The sequence below is a fragment of the Dermacentor albipictus genome, chromosome 4, assembly GCF_038994185.2.
Source record: "Dermacentor albipictus isolate Rhodes 1998 colony chromosome 4, USDA_Dalb.pri_finalv2, whole genome shotgun sequence".
NCBI lineage: Eukaryota > Metazoa > Arthropoda > Arachnida > Ixodida > Ixodidae > Dermacentor > Dermacentor albipictus.
This window is the reverse complement of record NC_091824.1, coordinates 9,989,380-10,014,100: the sequence shown is the minus strand read 5'-3', so window position 1 is coordinate 10,014,100 and position 24,721 is coordinate 9,989,380. Positions and strand designations below refer to the sequence as shown.

The following is a 24,721-nucleotide window of genomic DNA, read 5'->3' as shown; positions in this document are numbered from 1 at the left end:
ATGGCACTTGTTTCTGCAGGTGCACAAGTTGGCCATTACCGTTGACTTGCTGCTGGGTGACATACCGGATCGGTCCATTTTCCGGCAAGCGCCCCTGCGACGAACCCTGGCTCCTTACTTCCAGCTCACCCAAGGTGAGCCCAAGAGGGCCGAAGGCTGCAGGCTGTCCTACTGCTAGAAACCTCAGAGGATGAAACCAGTGAATTTTTCAACACTGCTTTGCACTAAGACACTGGCTCCACTGTGACGATGCTGGGGAACTCTGGTTGGCACTGTCAACATGCTGGCTTTTGCTGTAATACGGGGGGACACATTGGAAACTGAGCCATCTACACTATTATGTTCCTCACAACGCAGCTGCCATTGTTAAAAATTTTAATTCTGGATTCAATATTATCACAAGGTGCCATTCTGCTGAAAGGCACAGGAAAAGCCCCAGGCACATTTCATGTCAGTCATTTAACAGCACAAAACCTCTACATAATGAAATTGTCAGTATTGGCAATTTGCTTCATTATATAGAAATTTGACTTGTTATGCAAATACAGTGCTCACAGAATGAAACACGGCGATTTCGAGCATAGTTTCATTTCTACAGCTGCACATCTGACGCTGTCGTCTGCAGTAGGCTGCCACTATTGTGAAAAGTCTGCCTCTCGCTTCAATGCACTTCCGAAACTCAACATAATCTCCAGTATTAGTAATATCTTGATGAGGGCTAGCTGGTTCATATTTAGGACTGAGATTTAATAGTATGAATAAAACAAGGGCACAAAGAAACACATACCACAAACAAGTGCTCACTGCCAACTTAACTGGAAGTTTATTTGAAGTTCACCAGCCATTTTTATGCCTTTCCCAGCATAGGCATGTGGGCACCAGGCATGTATATTCAGCAATATGATAATCTTTCATGCAAAAAGCGATTTCTTTTTCTGGCAAAGCATGAGAAAGAGCGCTTACACATTTATCTCCTTCCTTTCAGATATGATAGAGTAAAAGCTCGTTAGTTCGAACTCCGCGGGGATGCTACGAAAATTTGAATTATCTAAAATTCGAACTAATGTAAGTCAGAAAAAAATTGCTCTGTTAAGGTGCATATATAGTCCGACCTAGCGAGAGCGTCTGCGCACACACACTCTGTCACGTTGGTGAGAACAGCGTCTATAGTGCGAAGCACTGGTGCAGCCAACGTAACCGCCGGACGTGGCCGACGCGGCCCTACGTCGAGATGGCTACGTGGCTCTTGCTCCATTCAGGCATTCGTCGCGCCGACCTACAGTGCATGGCGTAGAAAAGGTGCCCACGCAGCATGGAGCTTGAAGGAATGCCATCCCGCTTCGCAGACGGTTGCAGGTAGCCGTTCAAAGCAGTACGCTGGTTTGGGATCATTCTGCACATGCTCAAAGAGAACAGCCGACAGCGCGTGCGTTGAAGGACCGCATTTTCAGCTGGCGCAGCACAAGCGCCGTTATGTGACTGACCGCAAGAACCAGAGCTGCTGTGCCCTAAAATGCACTCTCGAAACGCATCACAGCCTACTGCGATGTTTTGGTCTCTGCTGTACTTGCACCGCCTGCGCGCTGCTGAGTTCTGCTATTGGCGGCGAGGAGTTATGGAGTCGCCATCTGTCGGAAGTGCCTCCCTTGCATAGAATGAGGGATCACGCGGCGCGTTCTTCATAGGTTTCTCTTACGGCGCTCAATAAAAACGTCACGTGGCAGCCTTCCTGGACATTAATGCAGGTACTCTCAAAACGAGGGAAGTTTTTGACTGTATGTAATAATCTTGGGCAAACTGAAAGCACGGAATCGTTTACAGCCGCTATCTCTTTACCGAATATGTACAGTGAACACCACTGCACGTGGTTGCCGTGACGAACCAGCTTCTTGCGTGATAGGTAGCCAAACGTTGAGAGTAAACTATGGGAAATATGTTCTTATAGTGGGCTACCTGTATAACCAAATGGGGCATAACAGAATGGAGCCTCAATCCAGCGATCGCACGAGTTCGCAGCGACTGACTGCGCGTCTGCATGCATTTCAGTGCACAATGTTTTGCTTTTGCTGTGAACGCGCTTTCGCACCATGCCGTGAGCTTTAGGCTGTAGCATATGAGCATTGTACAGTACGCTAGCAACCATTGTTGTGTGGACGCTATCAGAACTGTTCAAAAATAATTCCATTATAGAGACTTCGATGCCTAGCTATGGTGACTATGATGTGCCGTCGCGATGATTCAATCTTTTTTGTCGTCTAAATTCTTGGAGATTTCAATATTATTTCTCAAGTTGCATCACACTGTATGTTTATCGGTCTTCTCAGCGTGCGATTTCCCTCTGCTTCTTTTTCGTAATCCAGTGCATTAATTCATAACACAAACATGACCATATGCCATACCATTTTTTAATGTGCGTCTTACCGCTTCCTTTCTGTTCCAGTAAACTTGCCAGTATCTAGCATCAACAAGTTCATAGACCAAACCGTCATGACATTAGCCGGGCAGCAGACGCGGGCGAGCGTCTCATTGTGCGTTTTCTGCTGCTCACCGAACATCGCGCAGTCCCGGCGCCATGGCAGAAATGTTCCTCGCGTCTGTGCTTGCTGCATACCTGAGTAGTAGCCGATAGCTGTCTGCCGGTTCTAAGTTTCGCCAGCCAAGCTTCACGCAGCTCCTTGCCCTGCGGCTACATGTGAATAAGGCTGACATCGGGCTGCGTTGCGTACATCCGGCACAGCTGAACTGAGCAGTAGCCTACCCTGCTGCACGCCTCCAAAGGCAGCCACTACCGATTATAGTACTTTCAAATGCTGTCAAGCAGACACCGAAGGCGGTAAAGCCTCACCACTTAATCAGGACCGCAGTGCAGGTGGGACTTTAAACTTTCCTTTTCAGCTCGCTTCGGCGCTTCCGAAGCAGCCGACGCGGCCGCTGTGTCCACGTACTTCCTCATGGCACGTCACGCCAACGGTGGCGCTAGCTTTTCCAGTGGTGGAGCTCGCCTCCAATACGCATTGGTGGCGTTCAAAAAACGCGTATTCCAGCTATGCTTTTTGGTACTGCGAGCGCCGACAACGCATGCACGAGACGCAAACTGCGTTTGGGTTTTGCGTTGGGCACGCTATTTCACTGATTTAGTGGGAGCCCCAAAAGCTGCCCCAAAACATTTGCGTAAACAAACATAGCGGCACCCATCAAAGCGACGGCTCTTACCTAGCACCAAACTGGGCCCGATTCGGGGTAACACATGATTTTCGCAAACTAGAAGCGACTCCGATTATCGCTTTCTCTCAACTAGTGTGTGTTATGAAGATTGATTCATTAGACGCCGCTGATTGTGAATTTGATTGTGGATTTTATGGCTCGTAGGCCTAACACGGCTTAGCTTGGCTGGTAAAGGCACTTAAGGTTGGTTACTCAAAATAAGCGCAACTAATTGTTTCCTGCTAATTGAATAACCTCTAAGTTGTATTTAAACGATAAAACACGAAAGTCAAAAATATTTTTGCCATAAAATGCCATATTTTATTTCATTATTTCTGATAGCTTTTCTTTGGTGCCATAGCGGCGCTGTCAGTGCAAGATGCTATCTGCAAATGCAAAGTCCTATTCTAAAACTCTTCACTCCTGCCTGTCCCAACGCTAACACCTGCAAAGCTATTTAGGTTCCCAAGCTATTGGGGCCTAAGCATGGTGTTAGCTAACTAATACCAGTTAGCTAATACTAAGCATGGTGTTAGCGCGCACAGCAAACATAAACACATCACACCCAATGACTACGGACACTCGCTGTCAGAACGCTGGGTGAGAAAACGCGGCAGCAGCAGCGAGCGAAGTGACATTCGTGCCGCCTATCACTTCAGTGCAAAGTGAGTGCCGAGAAAATACAGCACGCACAGAACTATGAGGCGCCGACGTACAGGCTGTTTCACACTTAGTGGAAAACTCTGAGCACATTGCATCGCGGTGTGGCAAGCGCTGGAGTCAGGTGGCGGCAGCAGCTTGCGCAGGCACAGACGCTCGAAGACGGAGTCTTTATCTGCGTCGTCTGCTATGGCCGTGTGCGCTTGGTGGTGCAATCCACTGTACCAGTCCAAAGGGGACACTCATAACATCGATCCATCTATCCATCCAGTGCACTCATATATTTCACCTGATGTCAAGCAGAGACGTGGCAGTGTATGTGACCATCCGAATGCAGCAACAGCGAGGTGTGCTTTCTGCACACCTCGCTGTTGAAAGGCACACCTCGCTGTAAAAGGCAGAAAGCACACCTCGCAAGCGAGGTGTGCTTTCTGCCTTTTACGTTCACCCTTGCAGGGCACACGGTTTGCCACCGCATTTGCCACCTTTGCCACCGGTGGCACCGACCCCTGCCCTGCAGCTCGCTCCAGTCAAGCTGAGGCGTGTTTAAGGAAACACGCGTCAGTTATTGTTGATTTGGCTGGCTCAGGTTTTTGTCTTGTATTATTGTTAGAACAGTCGTCGTCAAGGATGTCGTGCAGTGCAAATGGTATCAAATTTTGCAAACGTTGCAGGAGAGCTCTTTCAATTTTGCAGTAGACATGGTGTAGCAAACCATCCATTTGCGAAGGCCATAAGTGGGGAACGTGTGTGAAGAGTCCAGATCGGCCGTGGTTCACAATCGTGGCAAAAGCTTAACTCTCAATGTACAGACTCGGTTGTCATTCTGAGGTCGGCCTCTGCACAGCAGGTGCGTCAACCAAAATGGCATGTGCATAAAGCTGAAAAGTACTCACTTTGAGCATGTGAGTGAAACAAGCTTCATTTTTAATTTATCCTAATCCAAAATTCTGGCAGAACCCATCTCGTGATGAATGTCGAAGTTATGTTACGACAAAACATACAGCCACCCCTGGAAATCCATAATGTACGAGGCATGTATGCAGCCAGGCTTCTCTCGCGTGCTTCCCTCTGGACACGCTGCAACCTGTAGCACCACCATGGCTCATGTGGTAATATTGCTACGGGATAGTGTTTCCAATGAAGAAGAGCTGAGCAGTAAGAAGACGACGACGACGACGATTGGAAGCTAGCGCGGGCTGTTTCTTCTTGGCCAACTGCGGCATACAGTCGCCGACCGTTTATTCGGACCTCACGGGGACTGCGGAAATGTCCGAATAAACAGGTGTCCGAAAAAGCAGATTACGAAAAAAAAATGAAATCCTTTATTTCCACGCACTTATTCGGGCTCGGCAGTAGGCTTGAAGAAATCGCGAATGCGCCGTTAGACGCTGTTCCGTTTACGCGCAATCAGATAAGCCTGTATCTCGGAGAGGGTCGTACGGTCACTATGGGCGGCTGAAAGCACAGTCACTGCTTGTACACGCTCCGCATGCGACGGCAGCGTAGCACATGGTGTGTCAACTTCCGACTCTGTCATCATCCGGCGGTGCAGCAGAAACCTGACGAATGATCTCGCCGTCGTCGAGTTTTGCGCATGTCAGTACAGCAGTGTCAGCACCTGTGAAACTGTCAATGAGACGGTGTCCGGAATCGCAATGCAAACACTGCGCAAATCTCGGCAGAACATTTTCCGCGTCGGTAGGGAGCACATCGGAAGGCGACAAATCTTAGGCCTCCCAGCACCCTCTTGCCGGCATTCCGCAGTGCTGTCTGCGCGGGCACTGTCGGCGCCATTAGACACTTGACGAGATGTTTCCGTATGCCGCGTTGGGTCACCGAAACCTCGACACAGCACACAAAGCAAACACCACCGTGCCGACACCAGTCACAAACGAAAAAACGCGGCATGCTCGCAGCGTCGTGTGCGAAGAAACAATGCCTCCTTTACTAGATGCCAGCCGCGTTGCTCGCTTTCCCATTGCGATGGCGGTTCCCTTAGTTGAAGTTAGTTCAGCATAATTTCCGTGAGGCGGCGCTCGTTGCCTTTTCAACTCTGGTGGATGTGGCAGCGGCGGCTGAATGCCCCGCGGGCGCTTTGTATGCGCGGGCGTCTGCTAGCGAGCGTTATCGCGGGCCTCCGAGATGGCAACAGACGCCATGGTAATCTCGGACGCCGCTGCACGTGATCTAGGTTGCAGACGTTCGCCACAAGCGGCGCTCGTTGCCTTTTCACGGAGGAGAGAAAAGGGAGAGGGCCAGGAACCGAGTTTACGGACAACGCGGCTGGCATCTAGTAAAGGAGGCATTGGAAGAAACAAATCAGCTGCTGGATTGTCTTGACATGGCTTACTAAGCTGAAACCGGAACTGCTGCAGAGCCACTCTATCGAACGAGGCAGAAACGATGATGATGAGCGGGGATTTCCAGTAGCGCCACTTCGTGGGGCAGCAAGGAAGCTCCGTTCAAAACAAAAATGGCGTTCAGCAAGTCGAACCATGCACCGGTCAGAGTCGGTGCATGGTGCTGTCGACCGAGTTGGCTCAAGAAGTGTCCGAAAAATCAGACGAGAGGTTGCAAGGTGTCCGAATTTTCGGCAGTTGTTATACATTATGTTCTATGGGGAGAATGGCGGTGCCGCGAAGCTGAGCGAATAATCGGGCATGTCCGAATTTTCGGAGTCCGGAAAATCGGTCGGCGACTGTATTGCCTTGTAAATATACTTGTAAATAGCTTTTCGTCGATGTCTTCCTACGTAACATATCTGGTGGAGGTGGACGTTCCCTGTACCTCGTCACGGAGCTTCGCAGTGAATGGTACGTCGAGCCTTCCTTCATGGCTCCTGGCGACAACTCGACAACGCCGGCTCGGACACCTGCTGCCGCTTCGACGACCTACATCACTCTCCCCGCTCCCCGTGATCCTGGCGTATTCTCAGGATAAGATGGGGAAGACGTCGAGGACTGGATCAGTCTGTACGAACACGTCAGCCGCAATAACCGGTGGGACCCTAGTATCATGCTCGCCATTGTAGTCTTTTACCTCGGTGGCACACCGTGAGTTTGGTATCGGACGCACGAAGATGAGCTGACCAGTTGGGATTCGCTTAAGCAAAAGCTCAGAGACTTGTTCGGCAACCCCTGCGGTCACCAACTTCCCGCCGCGCAGAAGGCGCTTTCCGGTTGTGTGCAGACGTCAACGAAGCCCTACGTCACGTACATTCAGGACGTCTTGGCTCTGTGCCGCAAAGTTGACGCACACACGACTGAGTCCGACAAAGTCTCCCACATTCTCAAAGGCATTGCCATTGACGCCTTCAACTTGCTCGTATTTAACAACGTGGCGACGGTGGATGCAGTTATAAAAGAGTGCCGCCGCCTGGAACTCGCTAAAAGCCGACATATTGACCAACAGTTTGCCCGTCTGCCCAACACCCCAGCGACATCTTCCTGTGCCAATGCTCCTCGTCCCAACAACACTGGCGATGTTACCAGGATTGTCCGGCGTGAGATCGAGGCCTCCTATCCGGCTGCCTTCGACTCCAGCCCCTCCGATGCACCTGCAGTCACGTGTTTCCCTGATCCAGGCAGTTGTCCGCCAGGAGTTCGCCAACATGGGTATTTGCACCATCTGCTCGGCCCATCGCCCTGATACCCACCCGGTTTCTTCGATTCCGCCCCGTCCCGCACCTTCTTACCCACCACGTTTCCGCAACCCCTCTGACTGGCGCACTGCAGACAACAAGGCAATTTGTTTTCACTGCCATCGAATTGGGCACATTTCTCGGCACTGTCGCAGTCGCTGGAGTTCCCCGAACCAGTCTACATATACTGCCTACTCTCACCCCCCAGGTGGCCTTTCTCGTCCCTATGCTGCCTGCTCAGATAATGCCGCCACCGTTTCTCCTACGCCGAACCGCCCCTATTCTCGTTCGCCTCCGCCCCAACGATGCCAATTTCACTCCCCCCAGCCCCGTCGCTCCTATTCGCCGACTCCCTTCGGGCGCCGCTCCCAGCCGGAAAACTAGACGATGCAGCGCCTTGAGGTGATGCTGCATTGCTCCCTACACCGCCAAATCCTCTCCTGACGTTGCCCACTCATCTGAACCTTCTTGACGTGCAAGTCAACGGTGTTCCTGTATCTGCTCTCATAGACACTGGGGCGCATTTGTCGGTAATGAGCGCTGACCTTTGTAACCGGCTGAGGAAAATAATCACGCCCGCCACGACGCCTGTTGTCCGTGTCGCCGATGGCAGAACAGCCCCTGTAACTGGTATGTGTGCCGCCCGCATCTCCTTCGCCGATCGCTCCACTGCCATGCTATTCACAGTCATTGCCCACTGTCCCCACGACATCATCCTCGGCTTAGACTTCCTCTCCGCGCATTCTGCTCTCATCGATTGCTCCGCCTGTACTCTCCGCCTCGACCTGCCTGTTCTGGATCCCGCTGAACAACGCCCTACTCGCCTCAGTTCCGTCGACTTCGTCCACTTGCCACCTTCGGCACTGACTTACGTTGACTTCGTGTCATCCCCACCAGTCCCCGACGGTCACTGCTTCGCGGCTCCTATACAAGACGTCCTCCTTACACACGGGATCTTCCTACGTAACAATATGTATGTCTTCATGCAGAATTATGTGAATACTATATGTAATAGGCAGGGCGTTTCTACAAAAACTTCAAGTAATATTTAGGAATTGCCATTCTGGAATAAAAGGACTGTTTCTTTGGAGACTTGGTGGCAGTGCTGCCGACTATGGGGTGATGAGTGATAAGTGGTAATGAGCTGCTAATTAACAAAAATTTGTTAACTTTTAAAGTGTTTCAGCAGTCTCATTGTGATTGGGAGATTGAAGTGAGCTCTCTGTATAAGCCAGATCAACTTTTGGATCTAGAAAAATGTGATTACCCGCAGAACTCTGGAATGATGAGTTTCGGCTACTGCAGCCCGCGAAACCGTAAACTGGCAGTGAGCGCAGAGCTGTGCCTCTTCGAGGCAACATTCTGCTTGCATTGCCTTGCCTTACCTGGGCGACACGGGCAAAATGTCTCCTCGAGGGGGCTCAGCTCTGCGCTCGCTGCCAGTTTCGGCCCTGCGACGGCAGCCTGCCAGTTCGTTGGCCGGCGGGCGCCAACTTTTCATCGCACTATGTGCCACCAGGCCTAACCAGTATCGTTTCGTCAGGATCCTGCGGTGAGATCTACAGTTTGGTGCGGAGTTTACAAAAATTCCTTAGTACGAGCAGCCATATGACATTCTGAAAGTTTAGAAATCACTCAAAGAAAAGTGAGGGTAAGGGGACAACACAAATGGCAGCGACTTTGTTCATAGCAGCCGTGTTTGTAACATCGCATACGCTGATCATTTCTATGCCGTTATTATAGCCAGTTAGCCAAGCTGTTCAAAGAAACAAAAGATTAAGAAATCGTGATGCAGGATACAATAAGACCTATGGTACATGCTCGGTCGTTAGAGGTCTGACAACCGCAAAGACAGCAAAAATAGCGTCTCTGTTCCATCTCACTTTGCACTACTTATGCGTGCTTCTGATCAGCTGCCAAGTTGCTCAGCTAGTAATGTCGGTTGTAGTAATTATAGTCGTGATATAGCACGGCAACGTCTTGCACGAGTTGGTGTTTATCGTAAGAAAATTTTTTTGTAGCACTAGAATTCGGAAAAAAAAAATCTATGAAAGAAAAGAGCAGACAGAAAGAGTAGCATCTGACTTTCTATCTGCTCTTTCCTTTCACATGTTCTTTCTTTTTGTGAATTCTTGTGCTGCAAAAGTTATGTCGTGCAGTGCCAGTATAGTACAACCGCCCATTTCGTTAATAACATTGTGCGAGCACCGACCAAAAGGCCGCCAGCACCTTGCGGTGGGGTAGACATGTCGCTGTGACTGGCATGCGCTTTTTAAGCCCGTGTGCGCAGAGCATTGTTATTAATGCACGAGGATATGGCACTTGTACCATGTTATTAAAGAATTGGGTGGCTGTATGTGATCAACCTGTGGAGATGAACTGTAGAAATGCTGCTTGCTGGGGCAGTTGGTTCATACTGATGCTTTAGAAAACCAGTGAAAAAAAAAAAAATGAGATGCAGGCATGTTGTATTGTCTCTTCTATCCTTAGTGTTTGCGTCTCATTTTTTTTTTTTTTCTCTCAGTGTTTTTCTCACGTATGTGTGGAGATGAGTTTAGCAAATGAAACGCTTCAACAGATGAAATGGACAACTGCAGTTTGGAGACAAATTGATATTGAAATGCATAATGAACCGTAAAATCAGGTTAAGTCTGCATTTACCTTTATTTTATTATACAACAATAAAAAATAGAGCTAGTTGAAGAAAAACTTGAATCTCTGTATAATACATAATGAATGCAATTTTCCTGAAAGTGCTAACTTATATAGCAGGTTATTTAGTTAATTGCAGGCAAAGGTACCTTTTTGCACCAGTACAGTAAGTTATGGTTGCAAAGCATTGTTTCCTTGCTCTGAGCAGCAAATTTTGCTGTTCCAAAATCATCTATTTCTGCTTAGAACTGTGATTTTGCCTCCTCTAAAAACTGTTTCAAAAGACCAAGTGCGGCTTCTATCACTGCAAGAGAGAGCTCCAAGTATCGTGGAGCTAATGCACACGTCAAAACAGTAGGGAGAGTCTGCGCCGCCGGTGCAGGCTCACCCCTTGGCACACTGAACGAATCGAGTGCTTCAGTGTTCTACTGACTTCGGAGCTTTCAGCATGCAGGGGCTGTCGAGGAAATCGGAACCGCGATGATGAGAGATGATGCGAGTGTCTACATAGTGGACATGTCCGTTTTGGCTGTTGCTGAAGTGGTCATTGGGTGGACTGGGGTACCAGTGAGAAGTAAGCAAGCGCACACAGCCAGTTTCCATCTCACTGGTGCAGGTAATAGAATCCTCCCCCCCCCCTCGCCTAGAAGTAAATAGGGTCAGCTGTGCAAAAACAGCACACTGAGGTGACATCTACTGCTATGTGGTGTCTCAGCTTGGTGGCCCAGCATCGACTTGAGGCTGAGCTTGTCTCTGCATGCCCCATGCAGCAGTACGGTGACTGGTGCCTTCTGTGCAGCGGTGCGAGCTGGCAACCTGGGCCGGTTTGGCGAGGTGCTAGAGCATTTTGGGGCCAAGTTCCAGGCTGACCACACGTTCACACTGATCATCCGGCTGCGGCACAACGTGATCAAAACGGGCGTGCGCATGATCAACCTGTCGTACCTGCGCATCTCGCTTGCCGACGTGGCCCACAAGCTGCAGTTGGACAGTCCCGAGGATGCCGAGTTCATCGTCGCCAAGGTAGGTGCCTCTTCTGCTCGGCTGTCTTCCGGTACACGCCGTAGACAGCTAAGCATACAGTGGCCATCTTAGTCTCATTCCATATATGACAAACCCATCAAAGAAGAGAGCTTCATGAAGAGAACATCCAAGTAAAACAATGATGCATGCTGCTTTCTGGTCCAAACAAGATGCTGGCTGAGTAGAAAGCTTGAAAACTCAACAGAAAAGTCATCTGCACAAAAGAAAACAGTCTTGCTTTCCTATGCACTATTGTAAGTTGCATTCTGTTCTACACATGCAAACAATTAAAATACAGCTGTTACATGTGCTTTTCTTTTCTCTGTGAAGTGGCGCTGTTAAAACGCCTGTTTCAAGTATTGTGGTTGCATCATCTGGTACACAGGATGTGGCATGCATGCTCCTGAAAGCCTCTTCCTCCTCTATTCCCATGTGCCACCTCATGCAGCAGACGACACTACCACAATAGTTGAAACGGGCATTTCAGCTGACGTTGCATCATAGGGGGGCCTTCGACATGGTTCTAACCTCATTCCAATGCTTGAAGCTGTCTATGTAGACTGCCTCCGATGCTGGCCAGTATAGGAACACACCACTGGTAGTGTGCCACAACAGTAGTGGCAGCCTTGTTGTTGTGTGCCCAGGCCATCCGCGACGGAGTGATTGAGGCCACCATCGACCATGAGCGGGGCTGCATGCAGTCCAAAGAGAACATGGATATCTATTGCACCCGGGAGCCCCAGGCTGCCTTCCACCAGCGAATCTGCTTCTGCCTGGACATACACAACCAGTCAGTCAAGGTAATGAACCACAGTAATGAACATTGCACTCGCAAAGTATTGTCGCAACACTTTGTTTTAGAAGCTACTGATAATGCTACTACTGACAATAGAAGGCTCAGGTGGCCAGCAGGCTTTACTCCGCCGAGGGCTGCTCTGCAGCGTCATTGTTTGCACCGCCCAGCCTGTGCTCTGTTGCGTCATCATCGTTATCATGCATTGCTATGAAGCATGAAACTGGAGACTGGAAGAAAGGGAGAGGAAAAGAAAATTGGTGATTCAACAGATCCAGCAGATGTGTACAATGAAAAGACTTATGCTGCTAAGCTTCTAGCTTATCATAAAGACCCGCGTATAATACGAACCTGCATAGAGTACGAGGTGACATTTTTGGGACTTGAAATGGAAAAGAGTTTTATCCACGTATAATACAAATTAGGAAAGCTCGAGGAAAACATTTATTTAAATTGCACTCCGCACTTTAATCACTATCTTCAAATAGTTCTTTGTCAGACATATTTTCCCAGAGGTACTCATCCTCTGTGCTATCGAGTGCATTTGAGATGCCACACTTCTTGAATGTATGACAAACAGGGTCCTCTGGTATGCTGGCCCATGCTTCCACAATCCACTTGCATAGCGCGGCTGGCGAAACCTGCTTCAGCCGCCCATTCGGCGTCACTGCAGACCATCTGAGTGCATCCAATCTGCGTAACACCACTTGACCCCCTCCTTCAACGGCTTGTTTGCACAAACATCTAAAGGCTGCAGCTGAGACGCCATCCCACCCGGGATAACGACGAGTTCAGTGCCAGATTCATGCAGCAGTCTCGTCAGGGAGTCGGCCAGATGGCAACGAAATGCGTCCAGCGCAATGATGGATGGGAACGACAACAGTGCACCGGGCTGCCTACACCACACCGACTTTATCCAGTCAAGCACAAGATTCTGGTTCACCCACCCTTTCTCATGGCATCTCGCAACCACATTTTTTGGCAGCTCCTCACTTTTGGACACTGTTTTGCACTTGAAGACGACGTAGGACGGAAGCTTGCGTCCTTCTGCCGTGCACGACAACATGACGGTAACTCGCATTTTGTCGTTGCCAGTGGACCGGACATAACTTGTTTAGAGCCCTTTTCGTGCACGGTGAGGGGCGATGACATGCCCAGATAAACCGGCGTTTGGTCAGCATTGCCGATTTGCCCTAGCTGGAAGGTCTTGGACTTGCACAGTGAAATAATGTGGTGCTGGAAAGCCCCAAGCACCTGTTTGAACAATTCGGGCAGCTTATGCAAAATCAAAGTTCGGTGCCATAAGGGAAAAACCAGCACGGTACATGTAGTGATACATCCAGTGCTTGCTCGCTTTGAAGGCGGAGCTCGGTAGCCCTTTTTCTCTTGCAAGCTCCTTAGCTTTTGCCTGCATAAGCTCCACGCTCGCAGCTAGATGTGCGGCTCGCTGTTGGCGTACGAACTCCGTCAGGGCAAGTTCGATTTCCTGGAATGTCCCACTCTTCATCATGCATGAAAGCTTCTTCTTGTTCCGCTGCATGCAAAAAGGGCTTCCTTCTGTCGACATCATCTGCAAATGCTTCCCTCGTTGACGCCAAACTGCCTCCCGGCCGCACTGTTGCCAATGTCCTGTGCGGCTAAAATAACCTTTCTCTTGAAAGTAGCCGCATACTGTTTTCGTAGTCCAGACACCTTGGTCCTTCAATGCGGAATAAAGATACACATTGCATGGTTTGCACGTGTGCTGCCAATGTGCGCACTCAACAATAAAGAAACAATGCTGTGGTCACGCAGCAATAACGAGACCAAGCCGTAGCCACGCAGCAGTAACGAAGTCAAGCTGTAGCCATGTAGCAATAACAAAACCGAAACTTCTAGCCCAAATTTCTGACTGAAATTTTCACTCGCGTCTACATGTAGTACGAGGCGAAAATTTGGGATGCTAATAATAGGAAAAAACCTCGTATTATGTGCAGGTTTTTACGATAACTGTAAAATCCAAGTGCTCATTAACCCTTTGAGGGAGTGAACTAGAGCAAACTAGGAGTGAGCGCGGGAGTGAACTAGTGCTAAAACAAACCATGCAAAAAAAAATTGAGAGAGGGAGGTGTGTGAAAAAAATTCCCTGTATTCCCACATAGTTGCAGCACGTGACAGAAAAGAAAAGGTTAAGAAATTGGCGCGCTTTTTAAACGTACAGACGGCACCGTAAATATAAGGCATCGATCATTTTGGGCTTCGTTCGCGGCACCGTATATTTACGTCATTGGCCCTCAAAGGGTTAAGAACAGCCTGTAGATGCAGGAATGCATCAGGATGTCCTTGTAACCGACACTTAAACAAGAGTAAAACTAGCAGAGTTGCAAGGTTTTGGGGTCAATGTATAAAATAAGTACAGCAACGAGTTCTTCGCTGCTCGTGTGGCATGGTCGTCGGTGCCTCCTCAAAACCGAAAGTAGTGAAGCCTAATCATTCAAGTATTTGCCAGCCGCAATGCTTGCGGAATCTCGTCCCTGTAGCCATGAGTCGACGCCATGAGTGTGTAGTCATGAGTCGACGAACTGAGCGGAGCGACACTCTAGCAGAGCGGAGCTGGGGCAGAGCAATGGCAGAAGACAGAAACGGAACGGCAGCCGAGCACGAGCGAGCTGACTGGAACTCAACGAATGTGGTCGAATGGTTGGGACGCGAAGAGAGACCGAAGAACTGCCAAACTTGGCATTAACCAAGTGCATTCTACTTTGCTGCTGGCGTAAATTTTCAGTAGGAGCGTAATCATGAACATGTTTTGTTCTTAAATCTTTAAAATGTTTTACACTTTGTTACAGCAATAGTAGCTCTCTGTTTAGCTGGTTAAACTCAGTGCCACCAGGTGACTGCACTGTGCAGGCCACTCAGGACGCTTTGCCATGACTGCAGGTCTGAAACGCCCTATTCGAAGCCACCACCGCCGCCATTTTGATTATCTCGCCACCTCTAACAGGCGCACTCGCACGCAGATCTGCTGGTAGCGTAGCCACTATTGTGACAACACTAGGCCTACCTGCTCAGATGTTCGCTACCAAACTGCTTACTGTTCTGTGCCGTGTTTTCTTAAATTACTATTATTGAAACAATTCGCCGCCTTCAGCAATAGCGCCGACTCCGCATTTTTAATCCTCACCAATGTCTTCGAAGCTCGGAAAGCACGATGCGTTGTATAATGCAGGTTCCCGAAAGTCAGCTTCGTCTCGGTACAACAATGTTACGCGGTGAAGCATACACAAAGTATGGCAATGAAGCATACCAAGAATTTGAAGGGGCAATTGTTGCGGGACACAGTATGTGTTCCTTAATTATACACACACGCAGCCGCTGTCTCCTATCACAGTAATAGCACTGATATGCCTAATAAGTGTACTGGCTGGCCTTCAGGGTGATTTCGGATGCGCCTCTAGTGATTTGAGCCCTTGGAGGCAGTAAAAGGCATGCATACATTTTTTTTTTATTTGGATAGCAATTATATGGACACTCCAGGCACATTTCTGCCGTCGCCATCGCCGCAAGGTTCACTATGAGGTAAAGCGTGTGAGAGTGAGCCGGCAAATGCGGTTCAATCTCGCGTGCGCCAGCAAGGAACGCTCCGGATGCATGCCCTCTCCTGTGGTGCGGGAAGCAGGGGGCTGAGATGAGGGAGGAGGGAGGTTCTTCTTCGGCAGCTTCTATGTGCCTCGTTGTCCGCGGCATCGACCACGACGTTGGCCACGCGAATAGCGGACGTCATTGTAGATGCTTTGGCGGACGTCATGAGGGCGCGTCGCTGGCGCTCGTGTGTCTTGAAAGCGGTTCCGATGTGGCCAAAGTGCGTGCCCACCCGGGCGTTATCTTCAAAGCGATTTCCAATGTATGCAGAGTGTGCATAGTGCCAGTAGCTTTGTATGCGCTGTGCTTTGGACGTTTCATTTGCGCTGAAGTGACAGTGCACAGAGGTCAATTCGCTCGCTGCTGCTGCGATTCCTCACTCCAGAATTTTCAGACATTTTCCGCTGTCATAGAGCGAGATGTGTTCATATTTACCTGTGAGCGCGTGACACCGAGCTCGCAAATGAGTGCCGTATTTACACGACTGTAAGTCGACTCTAATGTAAGTCGACCCCCCCATATCGCGCGACAGGAAAAAAAAAAAATAAGAGAGCATACCCGAGGGTGCATTCGATAACGAAAATTTATCAGTAGCTGACATGGTCACTGGACTACTTGTCTTCACTAGTGCTGCCATCGTCATCGTTGCTACGGTCTCACAGCGCATCGTCGTCCCGTGAAATTTCACATCTGGCAAACGACCGCACCACGACATCTTGTGGAACAGCAGCCCATGCCGAATGCACCCAACTACACGCAGCCGTCAGGAAGGCTCTTTTGACAAGTCCGGGTGGCGTAATTTCGCGGTCTTCCAGCCACTCGTTGTACTCACGGTGAAGCAGGTCCTTAAAAGGTGAAGAACCGGGCTTGTTTCATGACCATGTCACACTTCACTGGCAGGGACCGATTGCGCATTTCAGCGACGTACGCCGCAAGCTTAGCCTACAGTTACGGAAAGCGTCCAGACTTCAGCACGTGGGAAATTTCTCACTTGCCGTCACAGGTGAAAATTTCGCTTCGCTGCGGTTGCCACTCTCACACCACCTGTTCAGAAACATTGAACTTGCGGCCCGCTGCGCAGTGATTTGTTTCTTCGGCATAAAGGATGGCTGCCTTCTTTAAAGCAACTGTGAACGAGTGCCGAATTATTAGTGGGCCTGGAGCACTCATGACGACTGAGGAAGCATAGAAGTAGCACGTAGCCGGCAGTCAAGTGGAACGCGTCAAACCAATGCCTTTCGTCAAACTACAGAGAAAGCTAAGCACAACAGGCAAAGAGAACCCCGTAAACAGTATCTGCTCTTCCGTGAACTACCGATAATCCCTGCAAGCGCCGCCGTTCTGAGGGTTCCACCATAGAGAATGGTGTAAAACTCAAAAATGCTGAAAAACCCTTTCGAAAAGCAAACAAACACGTGGGATAGCGAAAAGCTACGGGTAGGGTCATAGAGCAAACATAAAATTGTAACTACGTTGTAGCTCCCATTGGTCTCGCTTTTTAGGCAGTGCCATGTTTTGGTTTCGATTGTAAGTCGACCCCCGCACTTCAGATTTTCAAATAAAAAAAAAGTGGTCGACTTACAAACGTGTATATACGGTATGTATGAGTATACAGTCGCCCACCGATTTTCCGGACTCCGAAAATTCGGACATGCCCGATTATTCGGTCAGCTTTGCAGCACCGCCATTCTCCCCATAGACCATAATGTATAACAACTGCCGAAAGTTCGGACACCTTGCAACCTCTCGTCGGATTTTTCGGACACTCCTTGAGCCAACTCGGTCGAGAGCACCATGCACCGACTCTGACTGGGGCATGGTTCGACTTGCCAAACGCCATTTTTATTTTGAACGGAGCTTCCTTGCTGCCCCACGAAGTGGCGCTACTGGAAATCCCCGCTCATCATCATCGTTTCTGCCTTGTTAGATAGAGTGGCTCTGCAGCAGTTCCGGTTTCAACTTAGTAAGCCATGTCAAGACAATCCAGCAGCTGATTTGTTTCTTTGCGCAAGACGCTGCGAGCAGGCCGCGTGTTTCGTTTGTGCGACTGGTGTCAGCACGGTGGTGTTTGCTTTGTGTGCTGTGTCAAGGTTTCGGTGATCCAACGCGGCATACGTAAACATTGCGTCAAGGGTCTAATGGCGCCGACAGTGCCGGCGCAGACTGCGCTGGGGAATGCCGGCAAGCGGGTGCCGGAAGGCCTAAGACTTGTCGCCTTCTGATGTGCTCCCTACTGACGCGGGAAATGTTCTGCCGAGACCTGCGCAGTGGTTGCATTGTGATTCCGGACACCGTCTCATTTGACAGTTTCATAGGTGCTGACACTGCTGTATTGACATGCGCAGAACTTGACAACGGCAAGATCATTCGTCAGGTTTCTGCTGCACCGCCGGACGATGATGAGTCGGAAGATGACGCACCATGTGCTGCGCTGCCGTGGCATGCGGAGCGTGTACAAACAGTGACTGTGCTTTCAGCCGCTATTAGTGACCGTACGACCCTCTCCGAGATTCAGGCTTATCTGATAGCGCGTAAACGGAACAGCGTGCAACGGCGCATTCACGATTTCTTCCAAGCCTACTGCTGAGCCCGAATAAGTGCGTGGAAATAAAAGATTTCATTTTTTTTTCTTAATCTGCTTTTTCGGACACCTGTTTATTCGGACATTTTCGCAGTCCCCGTGAGGTCCGAATAAACGGTCGGCGACTGTATATAGCAAAAATTAGGCTTACATTGAACTAAAATAGCAGCGACTCCCTATATAACGAACGTAAAGCGGTGTAAAAGTGCCCCCAGACGTTGGCTTTCCCTCGTGGTGGCGGGGAAACCAGGCGGCGCGGCTCCATCCAACTGCTCTCCCTACCTTTAATGCGTTGCCTCGGGCGAGCCATCAACAGACGCGCCGCTGCAAAAAATTATCCTTGCCTGCCCACAGCGCTTGCTGAGACAGCCACAAGATGACACAAGATGACACAAGTGCGAGTTGTCTCACTGCTTTTCTGGTTCATTGTGTTTGCACCTTGTGGGCCTTCTCCCGCAGTGTTGCCGTGATGAAGCGGCAGAATTCGCCTTTCGTAGTGAAGCTCGAAAGTATAAATCAGGTCGAACACAGTGAGAAGTCGGATGTCTGCGCAGCGTGCAAGATTCCGAGGGGCACTGTCAGCACGATCTTGAAGAATAAGGGGGAGATTAGGGCTAAAGTGGCTAAACTCGCGTCCCGGTGCTCGTGGCGCCCGACGCATACGCATGGCCATGTACAAGTGGTTCATCCGAAATCGCTTCAGACTTGCCGGCTTCCGCATGTTTGGTGATGACTGTAAATTCTTATAAATGCGACAAAGTTGTTGCGGGTGTTGCCAAAGTTTGGGGCTAGCTGTCAGAATTTCCGAAAGCCGTTGAATCAACGGTCAACGAGTTTGTGAGTGCAGATGATGGTGTCGCGACCACGGGTGAGCCTGAAAATGAAGACTACATTGCCGACATCATACTGAGCTTGTGTGAAAGTGGGCACAATGAAGAAAACAACGATGGTCCTTTGCCCACATCCTCCGAGGTGATTAGTGCACTCACACTAGTCCAGTGCTTATGCACGAATGCGGTGTTACGAACGGCCTGCAAGGGTACCAACCTACAAAATTTTCCCAGTCAACCGCAGCTGCGAAGGTGGCAAGCTTCCCAGAAGCGACCATGGAAGCCTTCCCCACCTGCAGCAAAGACTTGTTTTGTAGAGACGATGGTGTGCCGCACCAACACCCCCTCAGCACCGTTGTGACTAAACGTAGTAGGTGGACCAAGTATTGTTTGTGGATTTGCTGTGGCCACCACGGCTTGTTAGAAGCGGTGGAAATCCTGGGAGAAGATGTCTGGCGGCCGTCTCACGGGGCTTAGAAGTCATGGATAGACTCGGTGGCCATTGTCTGCGTAGTCAACACTGGGATGAAGAGGTGCCTGCTCGGGGCAAAAATCGTGTCTGCGATAACCCACTCACCTTGGCGTGGTCAGTGAAACCTGTGCGGAAGTGTGTGTAAACCCTCCCCCTCAAAAGTGGGTTGGCTACGATGACTTTGAACGCTCCAAATTGCTAGCAGGTCTCAACGTCCGTTTTCCCTTACCTAGAAATCTAGGGAGAACATAGTGTATTTAAGGAGCCGTTGGCGGCTCCTGAGTGTGCTTTCCTCTTTCAGTCATGTTAGACTGATGAACTGTAACGTTCTCATGTAGATACTGTAAATAAATCCCATATTACTCGTTCTCGATGAGAAGCAGTCCTTCCCTTCAACAACGTCCTCAGCTTAGATAAGGTGGACGACAGCATGGGCCAGCTACGATCTATTTCATGCCCGACCCCAACCATTACAGCGGAAGGTTGCAGCATCAGCTGCTCCGACTCCTTAGACAATGTGGAGAAGTGCTTGCGTCGCAGGCAACGAAATTGACCAAGCAGAAGGAAATACAGGACTATTTCATGGGAAACTAAGCTTGTTTCATCAATAAAGTGATGTTATAAATTAATGTGCTTTTATGACGTCCAATTCTTTAGCAGGCTCATATCGAATTATGCTCTATATTTACTGATGGGTGCTTTTTTTTTGTTCTTGAGTTCAATATAGCTGGGTTCGACTGTATTTATGCAGGGTTCAAGGCAGATTGTGCTATAGCATTTGTAGTTTCTAGTCTGTAGGAAAACATGATAAACATTGCATGTTCATGCTGCACATATTTATAACCGGTATATGATCACATAAGGCTGCCATTCTTTCCAAAAACTGCCTAAAAATTTGGTTTGAATAATAATAAGACGATGACAGAACATGATAGTCATACATGTTTTTATATTATGTTAAATTTTTGAGAAGCACTCGCTAAACTTGTAATATTCAAGACTGCCAACATGTCAGATTACTTTTTCTTTTGCATTATTAGAAGTTTCTATATGTTTGATTTAGTTGCTGTTAGCCAAACTAAGCTACAATAGGTAATTAGAGAAACAAATAATGCATAATATATTTGAATTTCAAAGTCTTGAAGGAAAGAAACCATGCCATTGCACCACTGACTGATGCACAGCTGTGAAACATGTGAATTCCATGTAAGACTTGAAAGAAAATGTTACACCAAGCAATATATGCGTCTCAACTATTTCAATTTCATCATCACCACATTTAATGACATTCTCACTGCTTTGAAGAAACATAACCTTTGTTTTTAGGGGATTAATTTGTACGGGGACCAGTTAAGTTTATCAAATATCGGGGTACATTCAGTTGAGAGTTTGTTTGCGTCAGGACCAGAAGTATGGTACAATAAACTGTGTATGTGACGACTTTACATTGTTTACATTCATTGTTTACAATGCTGTTTATGTAAACATTAAACAGCAGATGTGCCAACACGCTTCCCTGCAGTACACCTGTTGTTATGGGTAGCAAAGGGGATTTGTGTGTCCCAATACAAGTATGCCGATATCTGTCGGATAGGTAAGACTGAGGTTAGAGGTTTACCACATATTCCAGACTCGCCGTGGTTGCATAGTGGCTTTGGCGTTGCACTGCTAAGCACGAGGTCACGGGATAAAATTTGATGGGAGCGAAATGCAAATATGCCCCTGTATTGTGCATTGGGTGCACATTAAAGAACCCCACATGGTCAAGATTAATCCCCCACTGTGGTGAGCCTCATAATCATACATTGTGGTTTTGGCACGTAAAAACCCAGAACTGAATTTTTTGCTGTGTATATCCCAAATTGATAACTTATGTGCCAATATCTCATGGTCAAGCGAATCAAAATGCCTTACTAAAATCAAACTAATGTTAGAGTTTTTAGTTTGCTTTGAATATATTGTGGGACATGTGACGTCTAATAGCGCAGGTTTGGTTGATCGCTTTACATAAACCATATTGCGAAGCTGAGAAAAGTTGAATCCTACTAAAAAAAAAAATTCTTAAACCGGTAAGGTAAGATTACTTCAAAACTTTTGGTGAAGATAGGTATGATACTGGTTGACAATTTTTAGTTGTGTTCTTGTCTCTAAGGCATGTGTGCTCTTGTGCAGGGAACCAAACACCTTCCAGCCGTGCGGGTGTGCACTACGTGCCCTTTCAGTGTGAAAACACTGCCGTTTGCATGCGACCAGTGTCTCTGCTTCAAGCACCATTGAAAGCATCTGAACACCGGGTGTACTGATAGCAGTATTTCCCATCATATATGGCCCTATGTGGGACATGGGCTCATGACTTACTCTGGCTGCTATCACTGAAGTAAAAACAGAACTGAAACATTGACTCAGGCACTCTACTTCGTCCTTCTTAACATCTTGAAAAACTTCTTCACTAGAGACGTGTAGAGACGGACCTGCTATGCTTTCCATTTTGTTGGGAAATGAGAAAATACAGTCAATGACTGATTTTTCGGACCCTCTAGGGAATGTAATAATGTCCGAAAATTCAGGCAGTCCGAAAAAAGGAATGCATACAAAAACGCGCACCTTCTTTCTTTTGTTCTCGGACCTAGAGGTAAAGGGCGAAGTACCAGGCTTCCAAAACCCTGCCAAAGCATCAGTGAAGTGGCTATAAAAAGAGGCGTTCAAAAACTCTCTATGCAGCCTACTGCCAGTTTATTATGTACAGCCTCGTCCACTCTTAAAGGGACACTAAAGGTTACCAGAAAGTCAAGTTAAAGTGGTAGAGCAATGTTCTAGAACGTCTAAGGTGTCAATATAATCGCGAACAGAGCTTTAGTAACCGAGAAATTGAGGTAAATGCATGACACGATTTGAGACCCCCCAGCGACATTCCGGTACTAAACCGGTGACGAAAGGTCTCCCCGTAATTTATGTTACTAATACTCAACTACTTGTATTAAAAATATCATTTCATTCGATCATAAGACGGAAGAAAATGCTACTTGTCTACGTCTACTCGATTCTAACAAAAAATAAGATTTTGACGTTACCCTTCAGTAGTATGGGTGGTCGAAAGGTTTCGTTTTCGCTCGACTCTGCGCCGCGCACGCTTTGGAGTTTCAGTACTTTCGTTATCGCGTCGTGTTGTGAGGGTTCTGCTGGCTCGCGAAACTTTCATTTGGAACAAGCAGCGAGAATGCCACGTCCATGTGATGTCGTGGGAAGCCCTCGTTGCTTTCCCGCTCCGGAGAGCCGGTGTCGAGGCCGCCGTCGTAGTACGCAACGACGCCGGCAGTGCGAGCCCTCAGCAGCAGGTCGCGCTCGTCGGTGCTCAAATCGCTGAAGTTGAGCCCACCATCGCGAGCCAATTTGTCGGTGTCAGGATCCATTGCGACGAGCGTCGAAGTTTGCGTCATAGAATGAAGTACCAGCTTATGGGCGTCTTGCGCTGGAGCTTGAGGTATAGTAGCGGCGCCTTGTGGCGGTGCGGGAAACGACATCTGGGTCGGCTGTGGCGAAGCACGTTTCTAGGCCGACTTTTGCGTCGATTCGCACTTTTTTATGCCCTGTTGCGAGTGCGGAAAGACTCGTCACTTCTCACAGACCACGCCGACCACGCTGCGAGCTCGCCGCAGCTTATAGTTTAACGAAAACGGACTTTCCGTGTGCCGTGGGACGTAATGTGGGACGTAATTAGTTTCTCCTTCCGCTAGCCACCATACTCCCGCTTTCGCTCTGCTGTCGGCTCTGTCTTGGCTCTGTTTCTGGCCGCGCGTTTGCGTTTTGCGCAGAAAAGCCGTAGCGCCGTCTGCGGACGCCGTTCTACTCACCGATGGCGCAACGTCACTATGAGACCATGATGTCAGTTCTCCTCGATCGGAGGGCGGGCGATTTGAACTGCGCTAGAGGTACGCGGACGCTTCAGAACGCATTTTCTCTTAAAATAAGTCTCTCCTTGCCACGAAACAAGCGTTTCGAGGTTTCTGTGATGGTATTTCAACAGTCCACGTTGACTTAATAGTAACCTTTAGTGTCCCTTTAAGGTGAACACGGCTCACCGTGGCCGCGCTCCGCGGGGCGCCAGTGCGTCCGGCGCGGCGGTGCATCGAAGCGAAGCGGCACAGGCACACACGGACCCAGGGGAGGTGCTTCGCATCGCATGCTACAGAGCTGGAGCACGCCGCTCCGGCTTTGCTGCCAAGTACACTTCGCTAGACCCAGGTGACTGAGCGACCGAGGCGGCGTTGCGGGAAGGTAATCAATCTACATTAACAGAAACAAGCTTATCACCACATAAAAATTACTTAGCATGTTTGTAATAAGTGATGAGGGTAAAAATAGTCATTTCTTCGCGCTCTTTATTAGGCTGGTGCCATTTTATTTTACTCTCACAGCACTTGGTGTAGTGCATACCGAGAAACCTGTTAGGCGCGCTCTTCTTCGTTGTAGTCATCATGTGATGAGCCTAGCGCGCCATTTCGCGCATGTCTTGATGCTAGAACGAATTTGCTTAATTGACCTAAAAAAGTGACCGAAACCCGCAATAAATTCCACAGAAAGTTAGAAAGCGATTGTTTAATCATGCATCATCATGTTTGCCATCGATTTTACCATTAAGGAGGGCAATAATATTACTTCGACAGCAACTAAGAAGTGACATCTGCTACTTTGCGACTTTCTTATTGACGCATTAATGTCGCTGGTAGGGGTGCATGGAGCGCTTTACGCGATGTAGGAAAGGTCTCTCCCCTGCATAGCAACTGATTTGGCGGCAGTTTTACTCCCCCTTTTCATCTTTCTACATCATATAAAAAAAATTCATTTTTGTTGTCACAGATTGGTTAAAATCGCCGAAGCGGTGCCGGTCCTTTGATGGCTACCTGACGTGAGAAGTCGCATTCTTATTTAGAGGAATCGTCGGACAGTTCTTTGATTACATTGATTAGGTGGAGTGAAACATGTGGCGCCGTCATTTATTTGGTTGTTTGTTTTTTTCTCCTTGAAGTCGATGCACGCCGCATGCGAATGCCCTTTCTGTCCGTTTTGAATAGGTAATTGAAGTGGAAAACCTATTATCTACACGTCTGTTTTCTAGCCTAAATTACGTCTTGCCGGGTAATTAAGTCGTTACTCGCTTGTATTTCAATTCAGTACTTCCTCGGAATAGGTCATATGAATATTCTCACTAGCATATAATTGTGCGGTATGTGTCCCGAAGCGG

The 24,721-nt window shown here is 48.6% G+C and overlaps 1 protein-coding gene across 2 annotated transcripts in view; it reads left to right on the top strand.

Moving 5' to 3' along the window:
* Nucleotides 1-24,721, top strand: part of Rpn3 (regulatory particle non-ATPase 3) — a 127,932-nt gene that overhangs the window by 93,921 nt on the left and 9,290 nt on the right. For both annotated transcript variants that reach the window (XM_065442454.1, XM_065442453.2), the window contains exons 8-10: nt 20-134; nt 10,959-11,182; nt 11,827-11,982. In XM_065442454.1, coding sequence (XP_065298526.1) covers nt 20-134; nt 10,959-11,182; nt 11,827-11,982 — 495 coding nt within the window. The remainder of the gene's footprint in view (nt 1-19; nt 135-10,958; nt 11,183-11,826; nt 11,983-24,721) is intronic.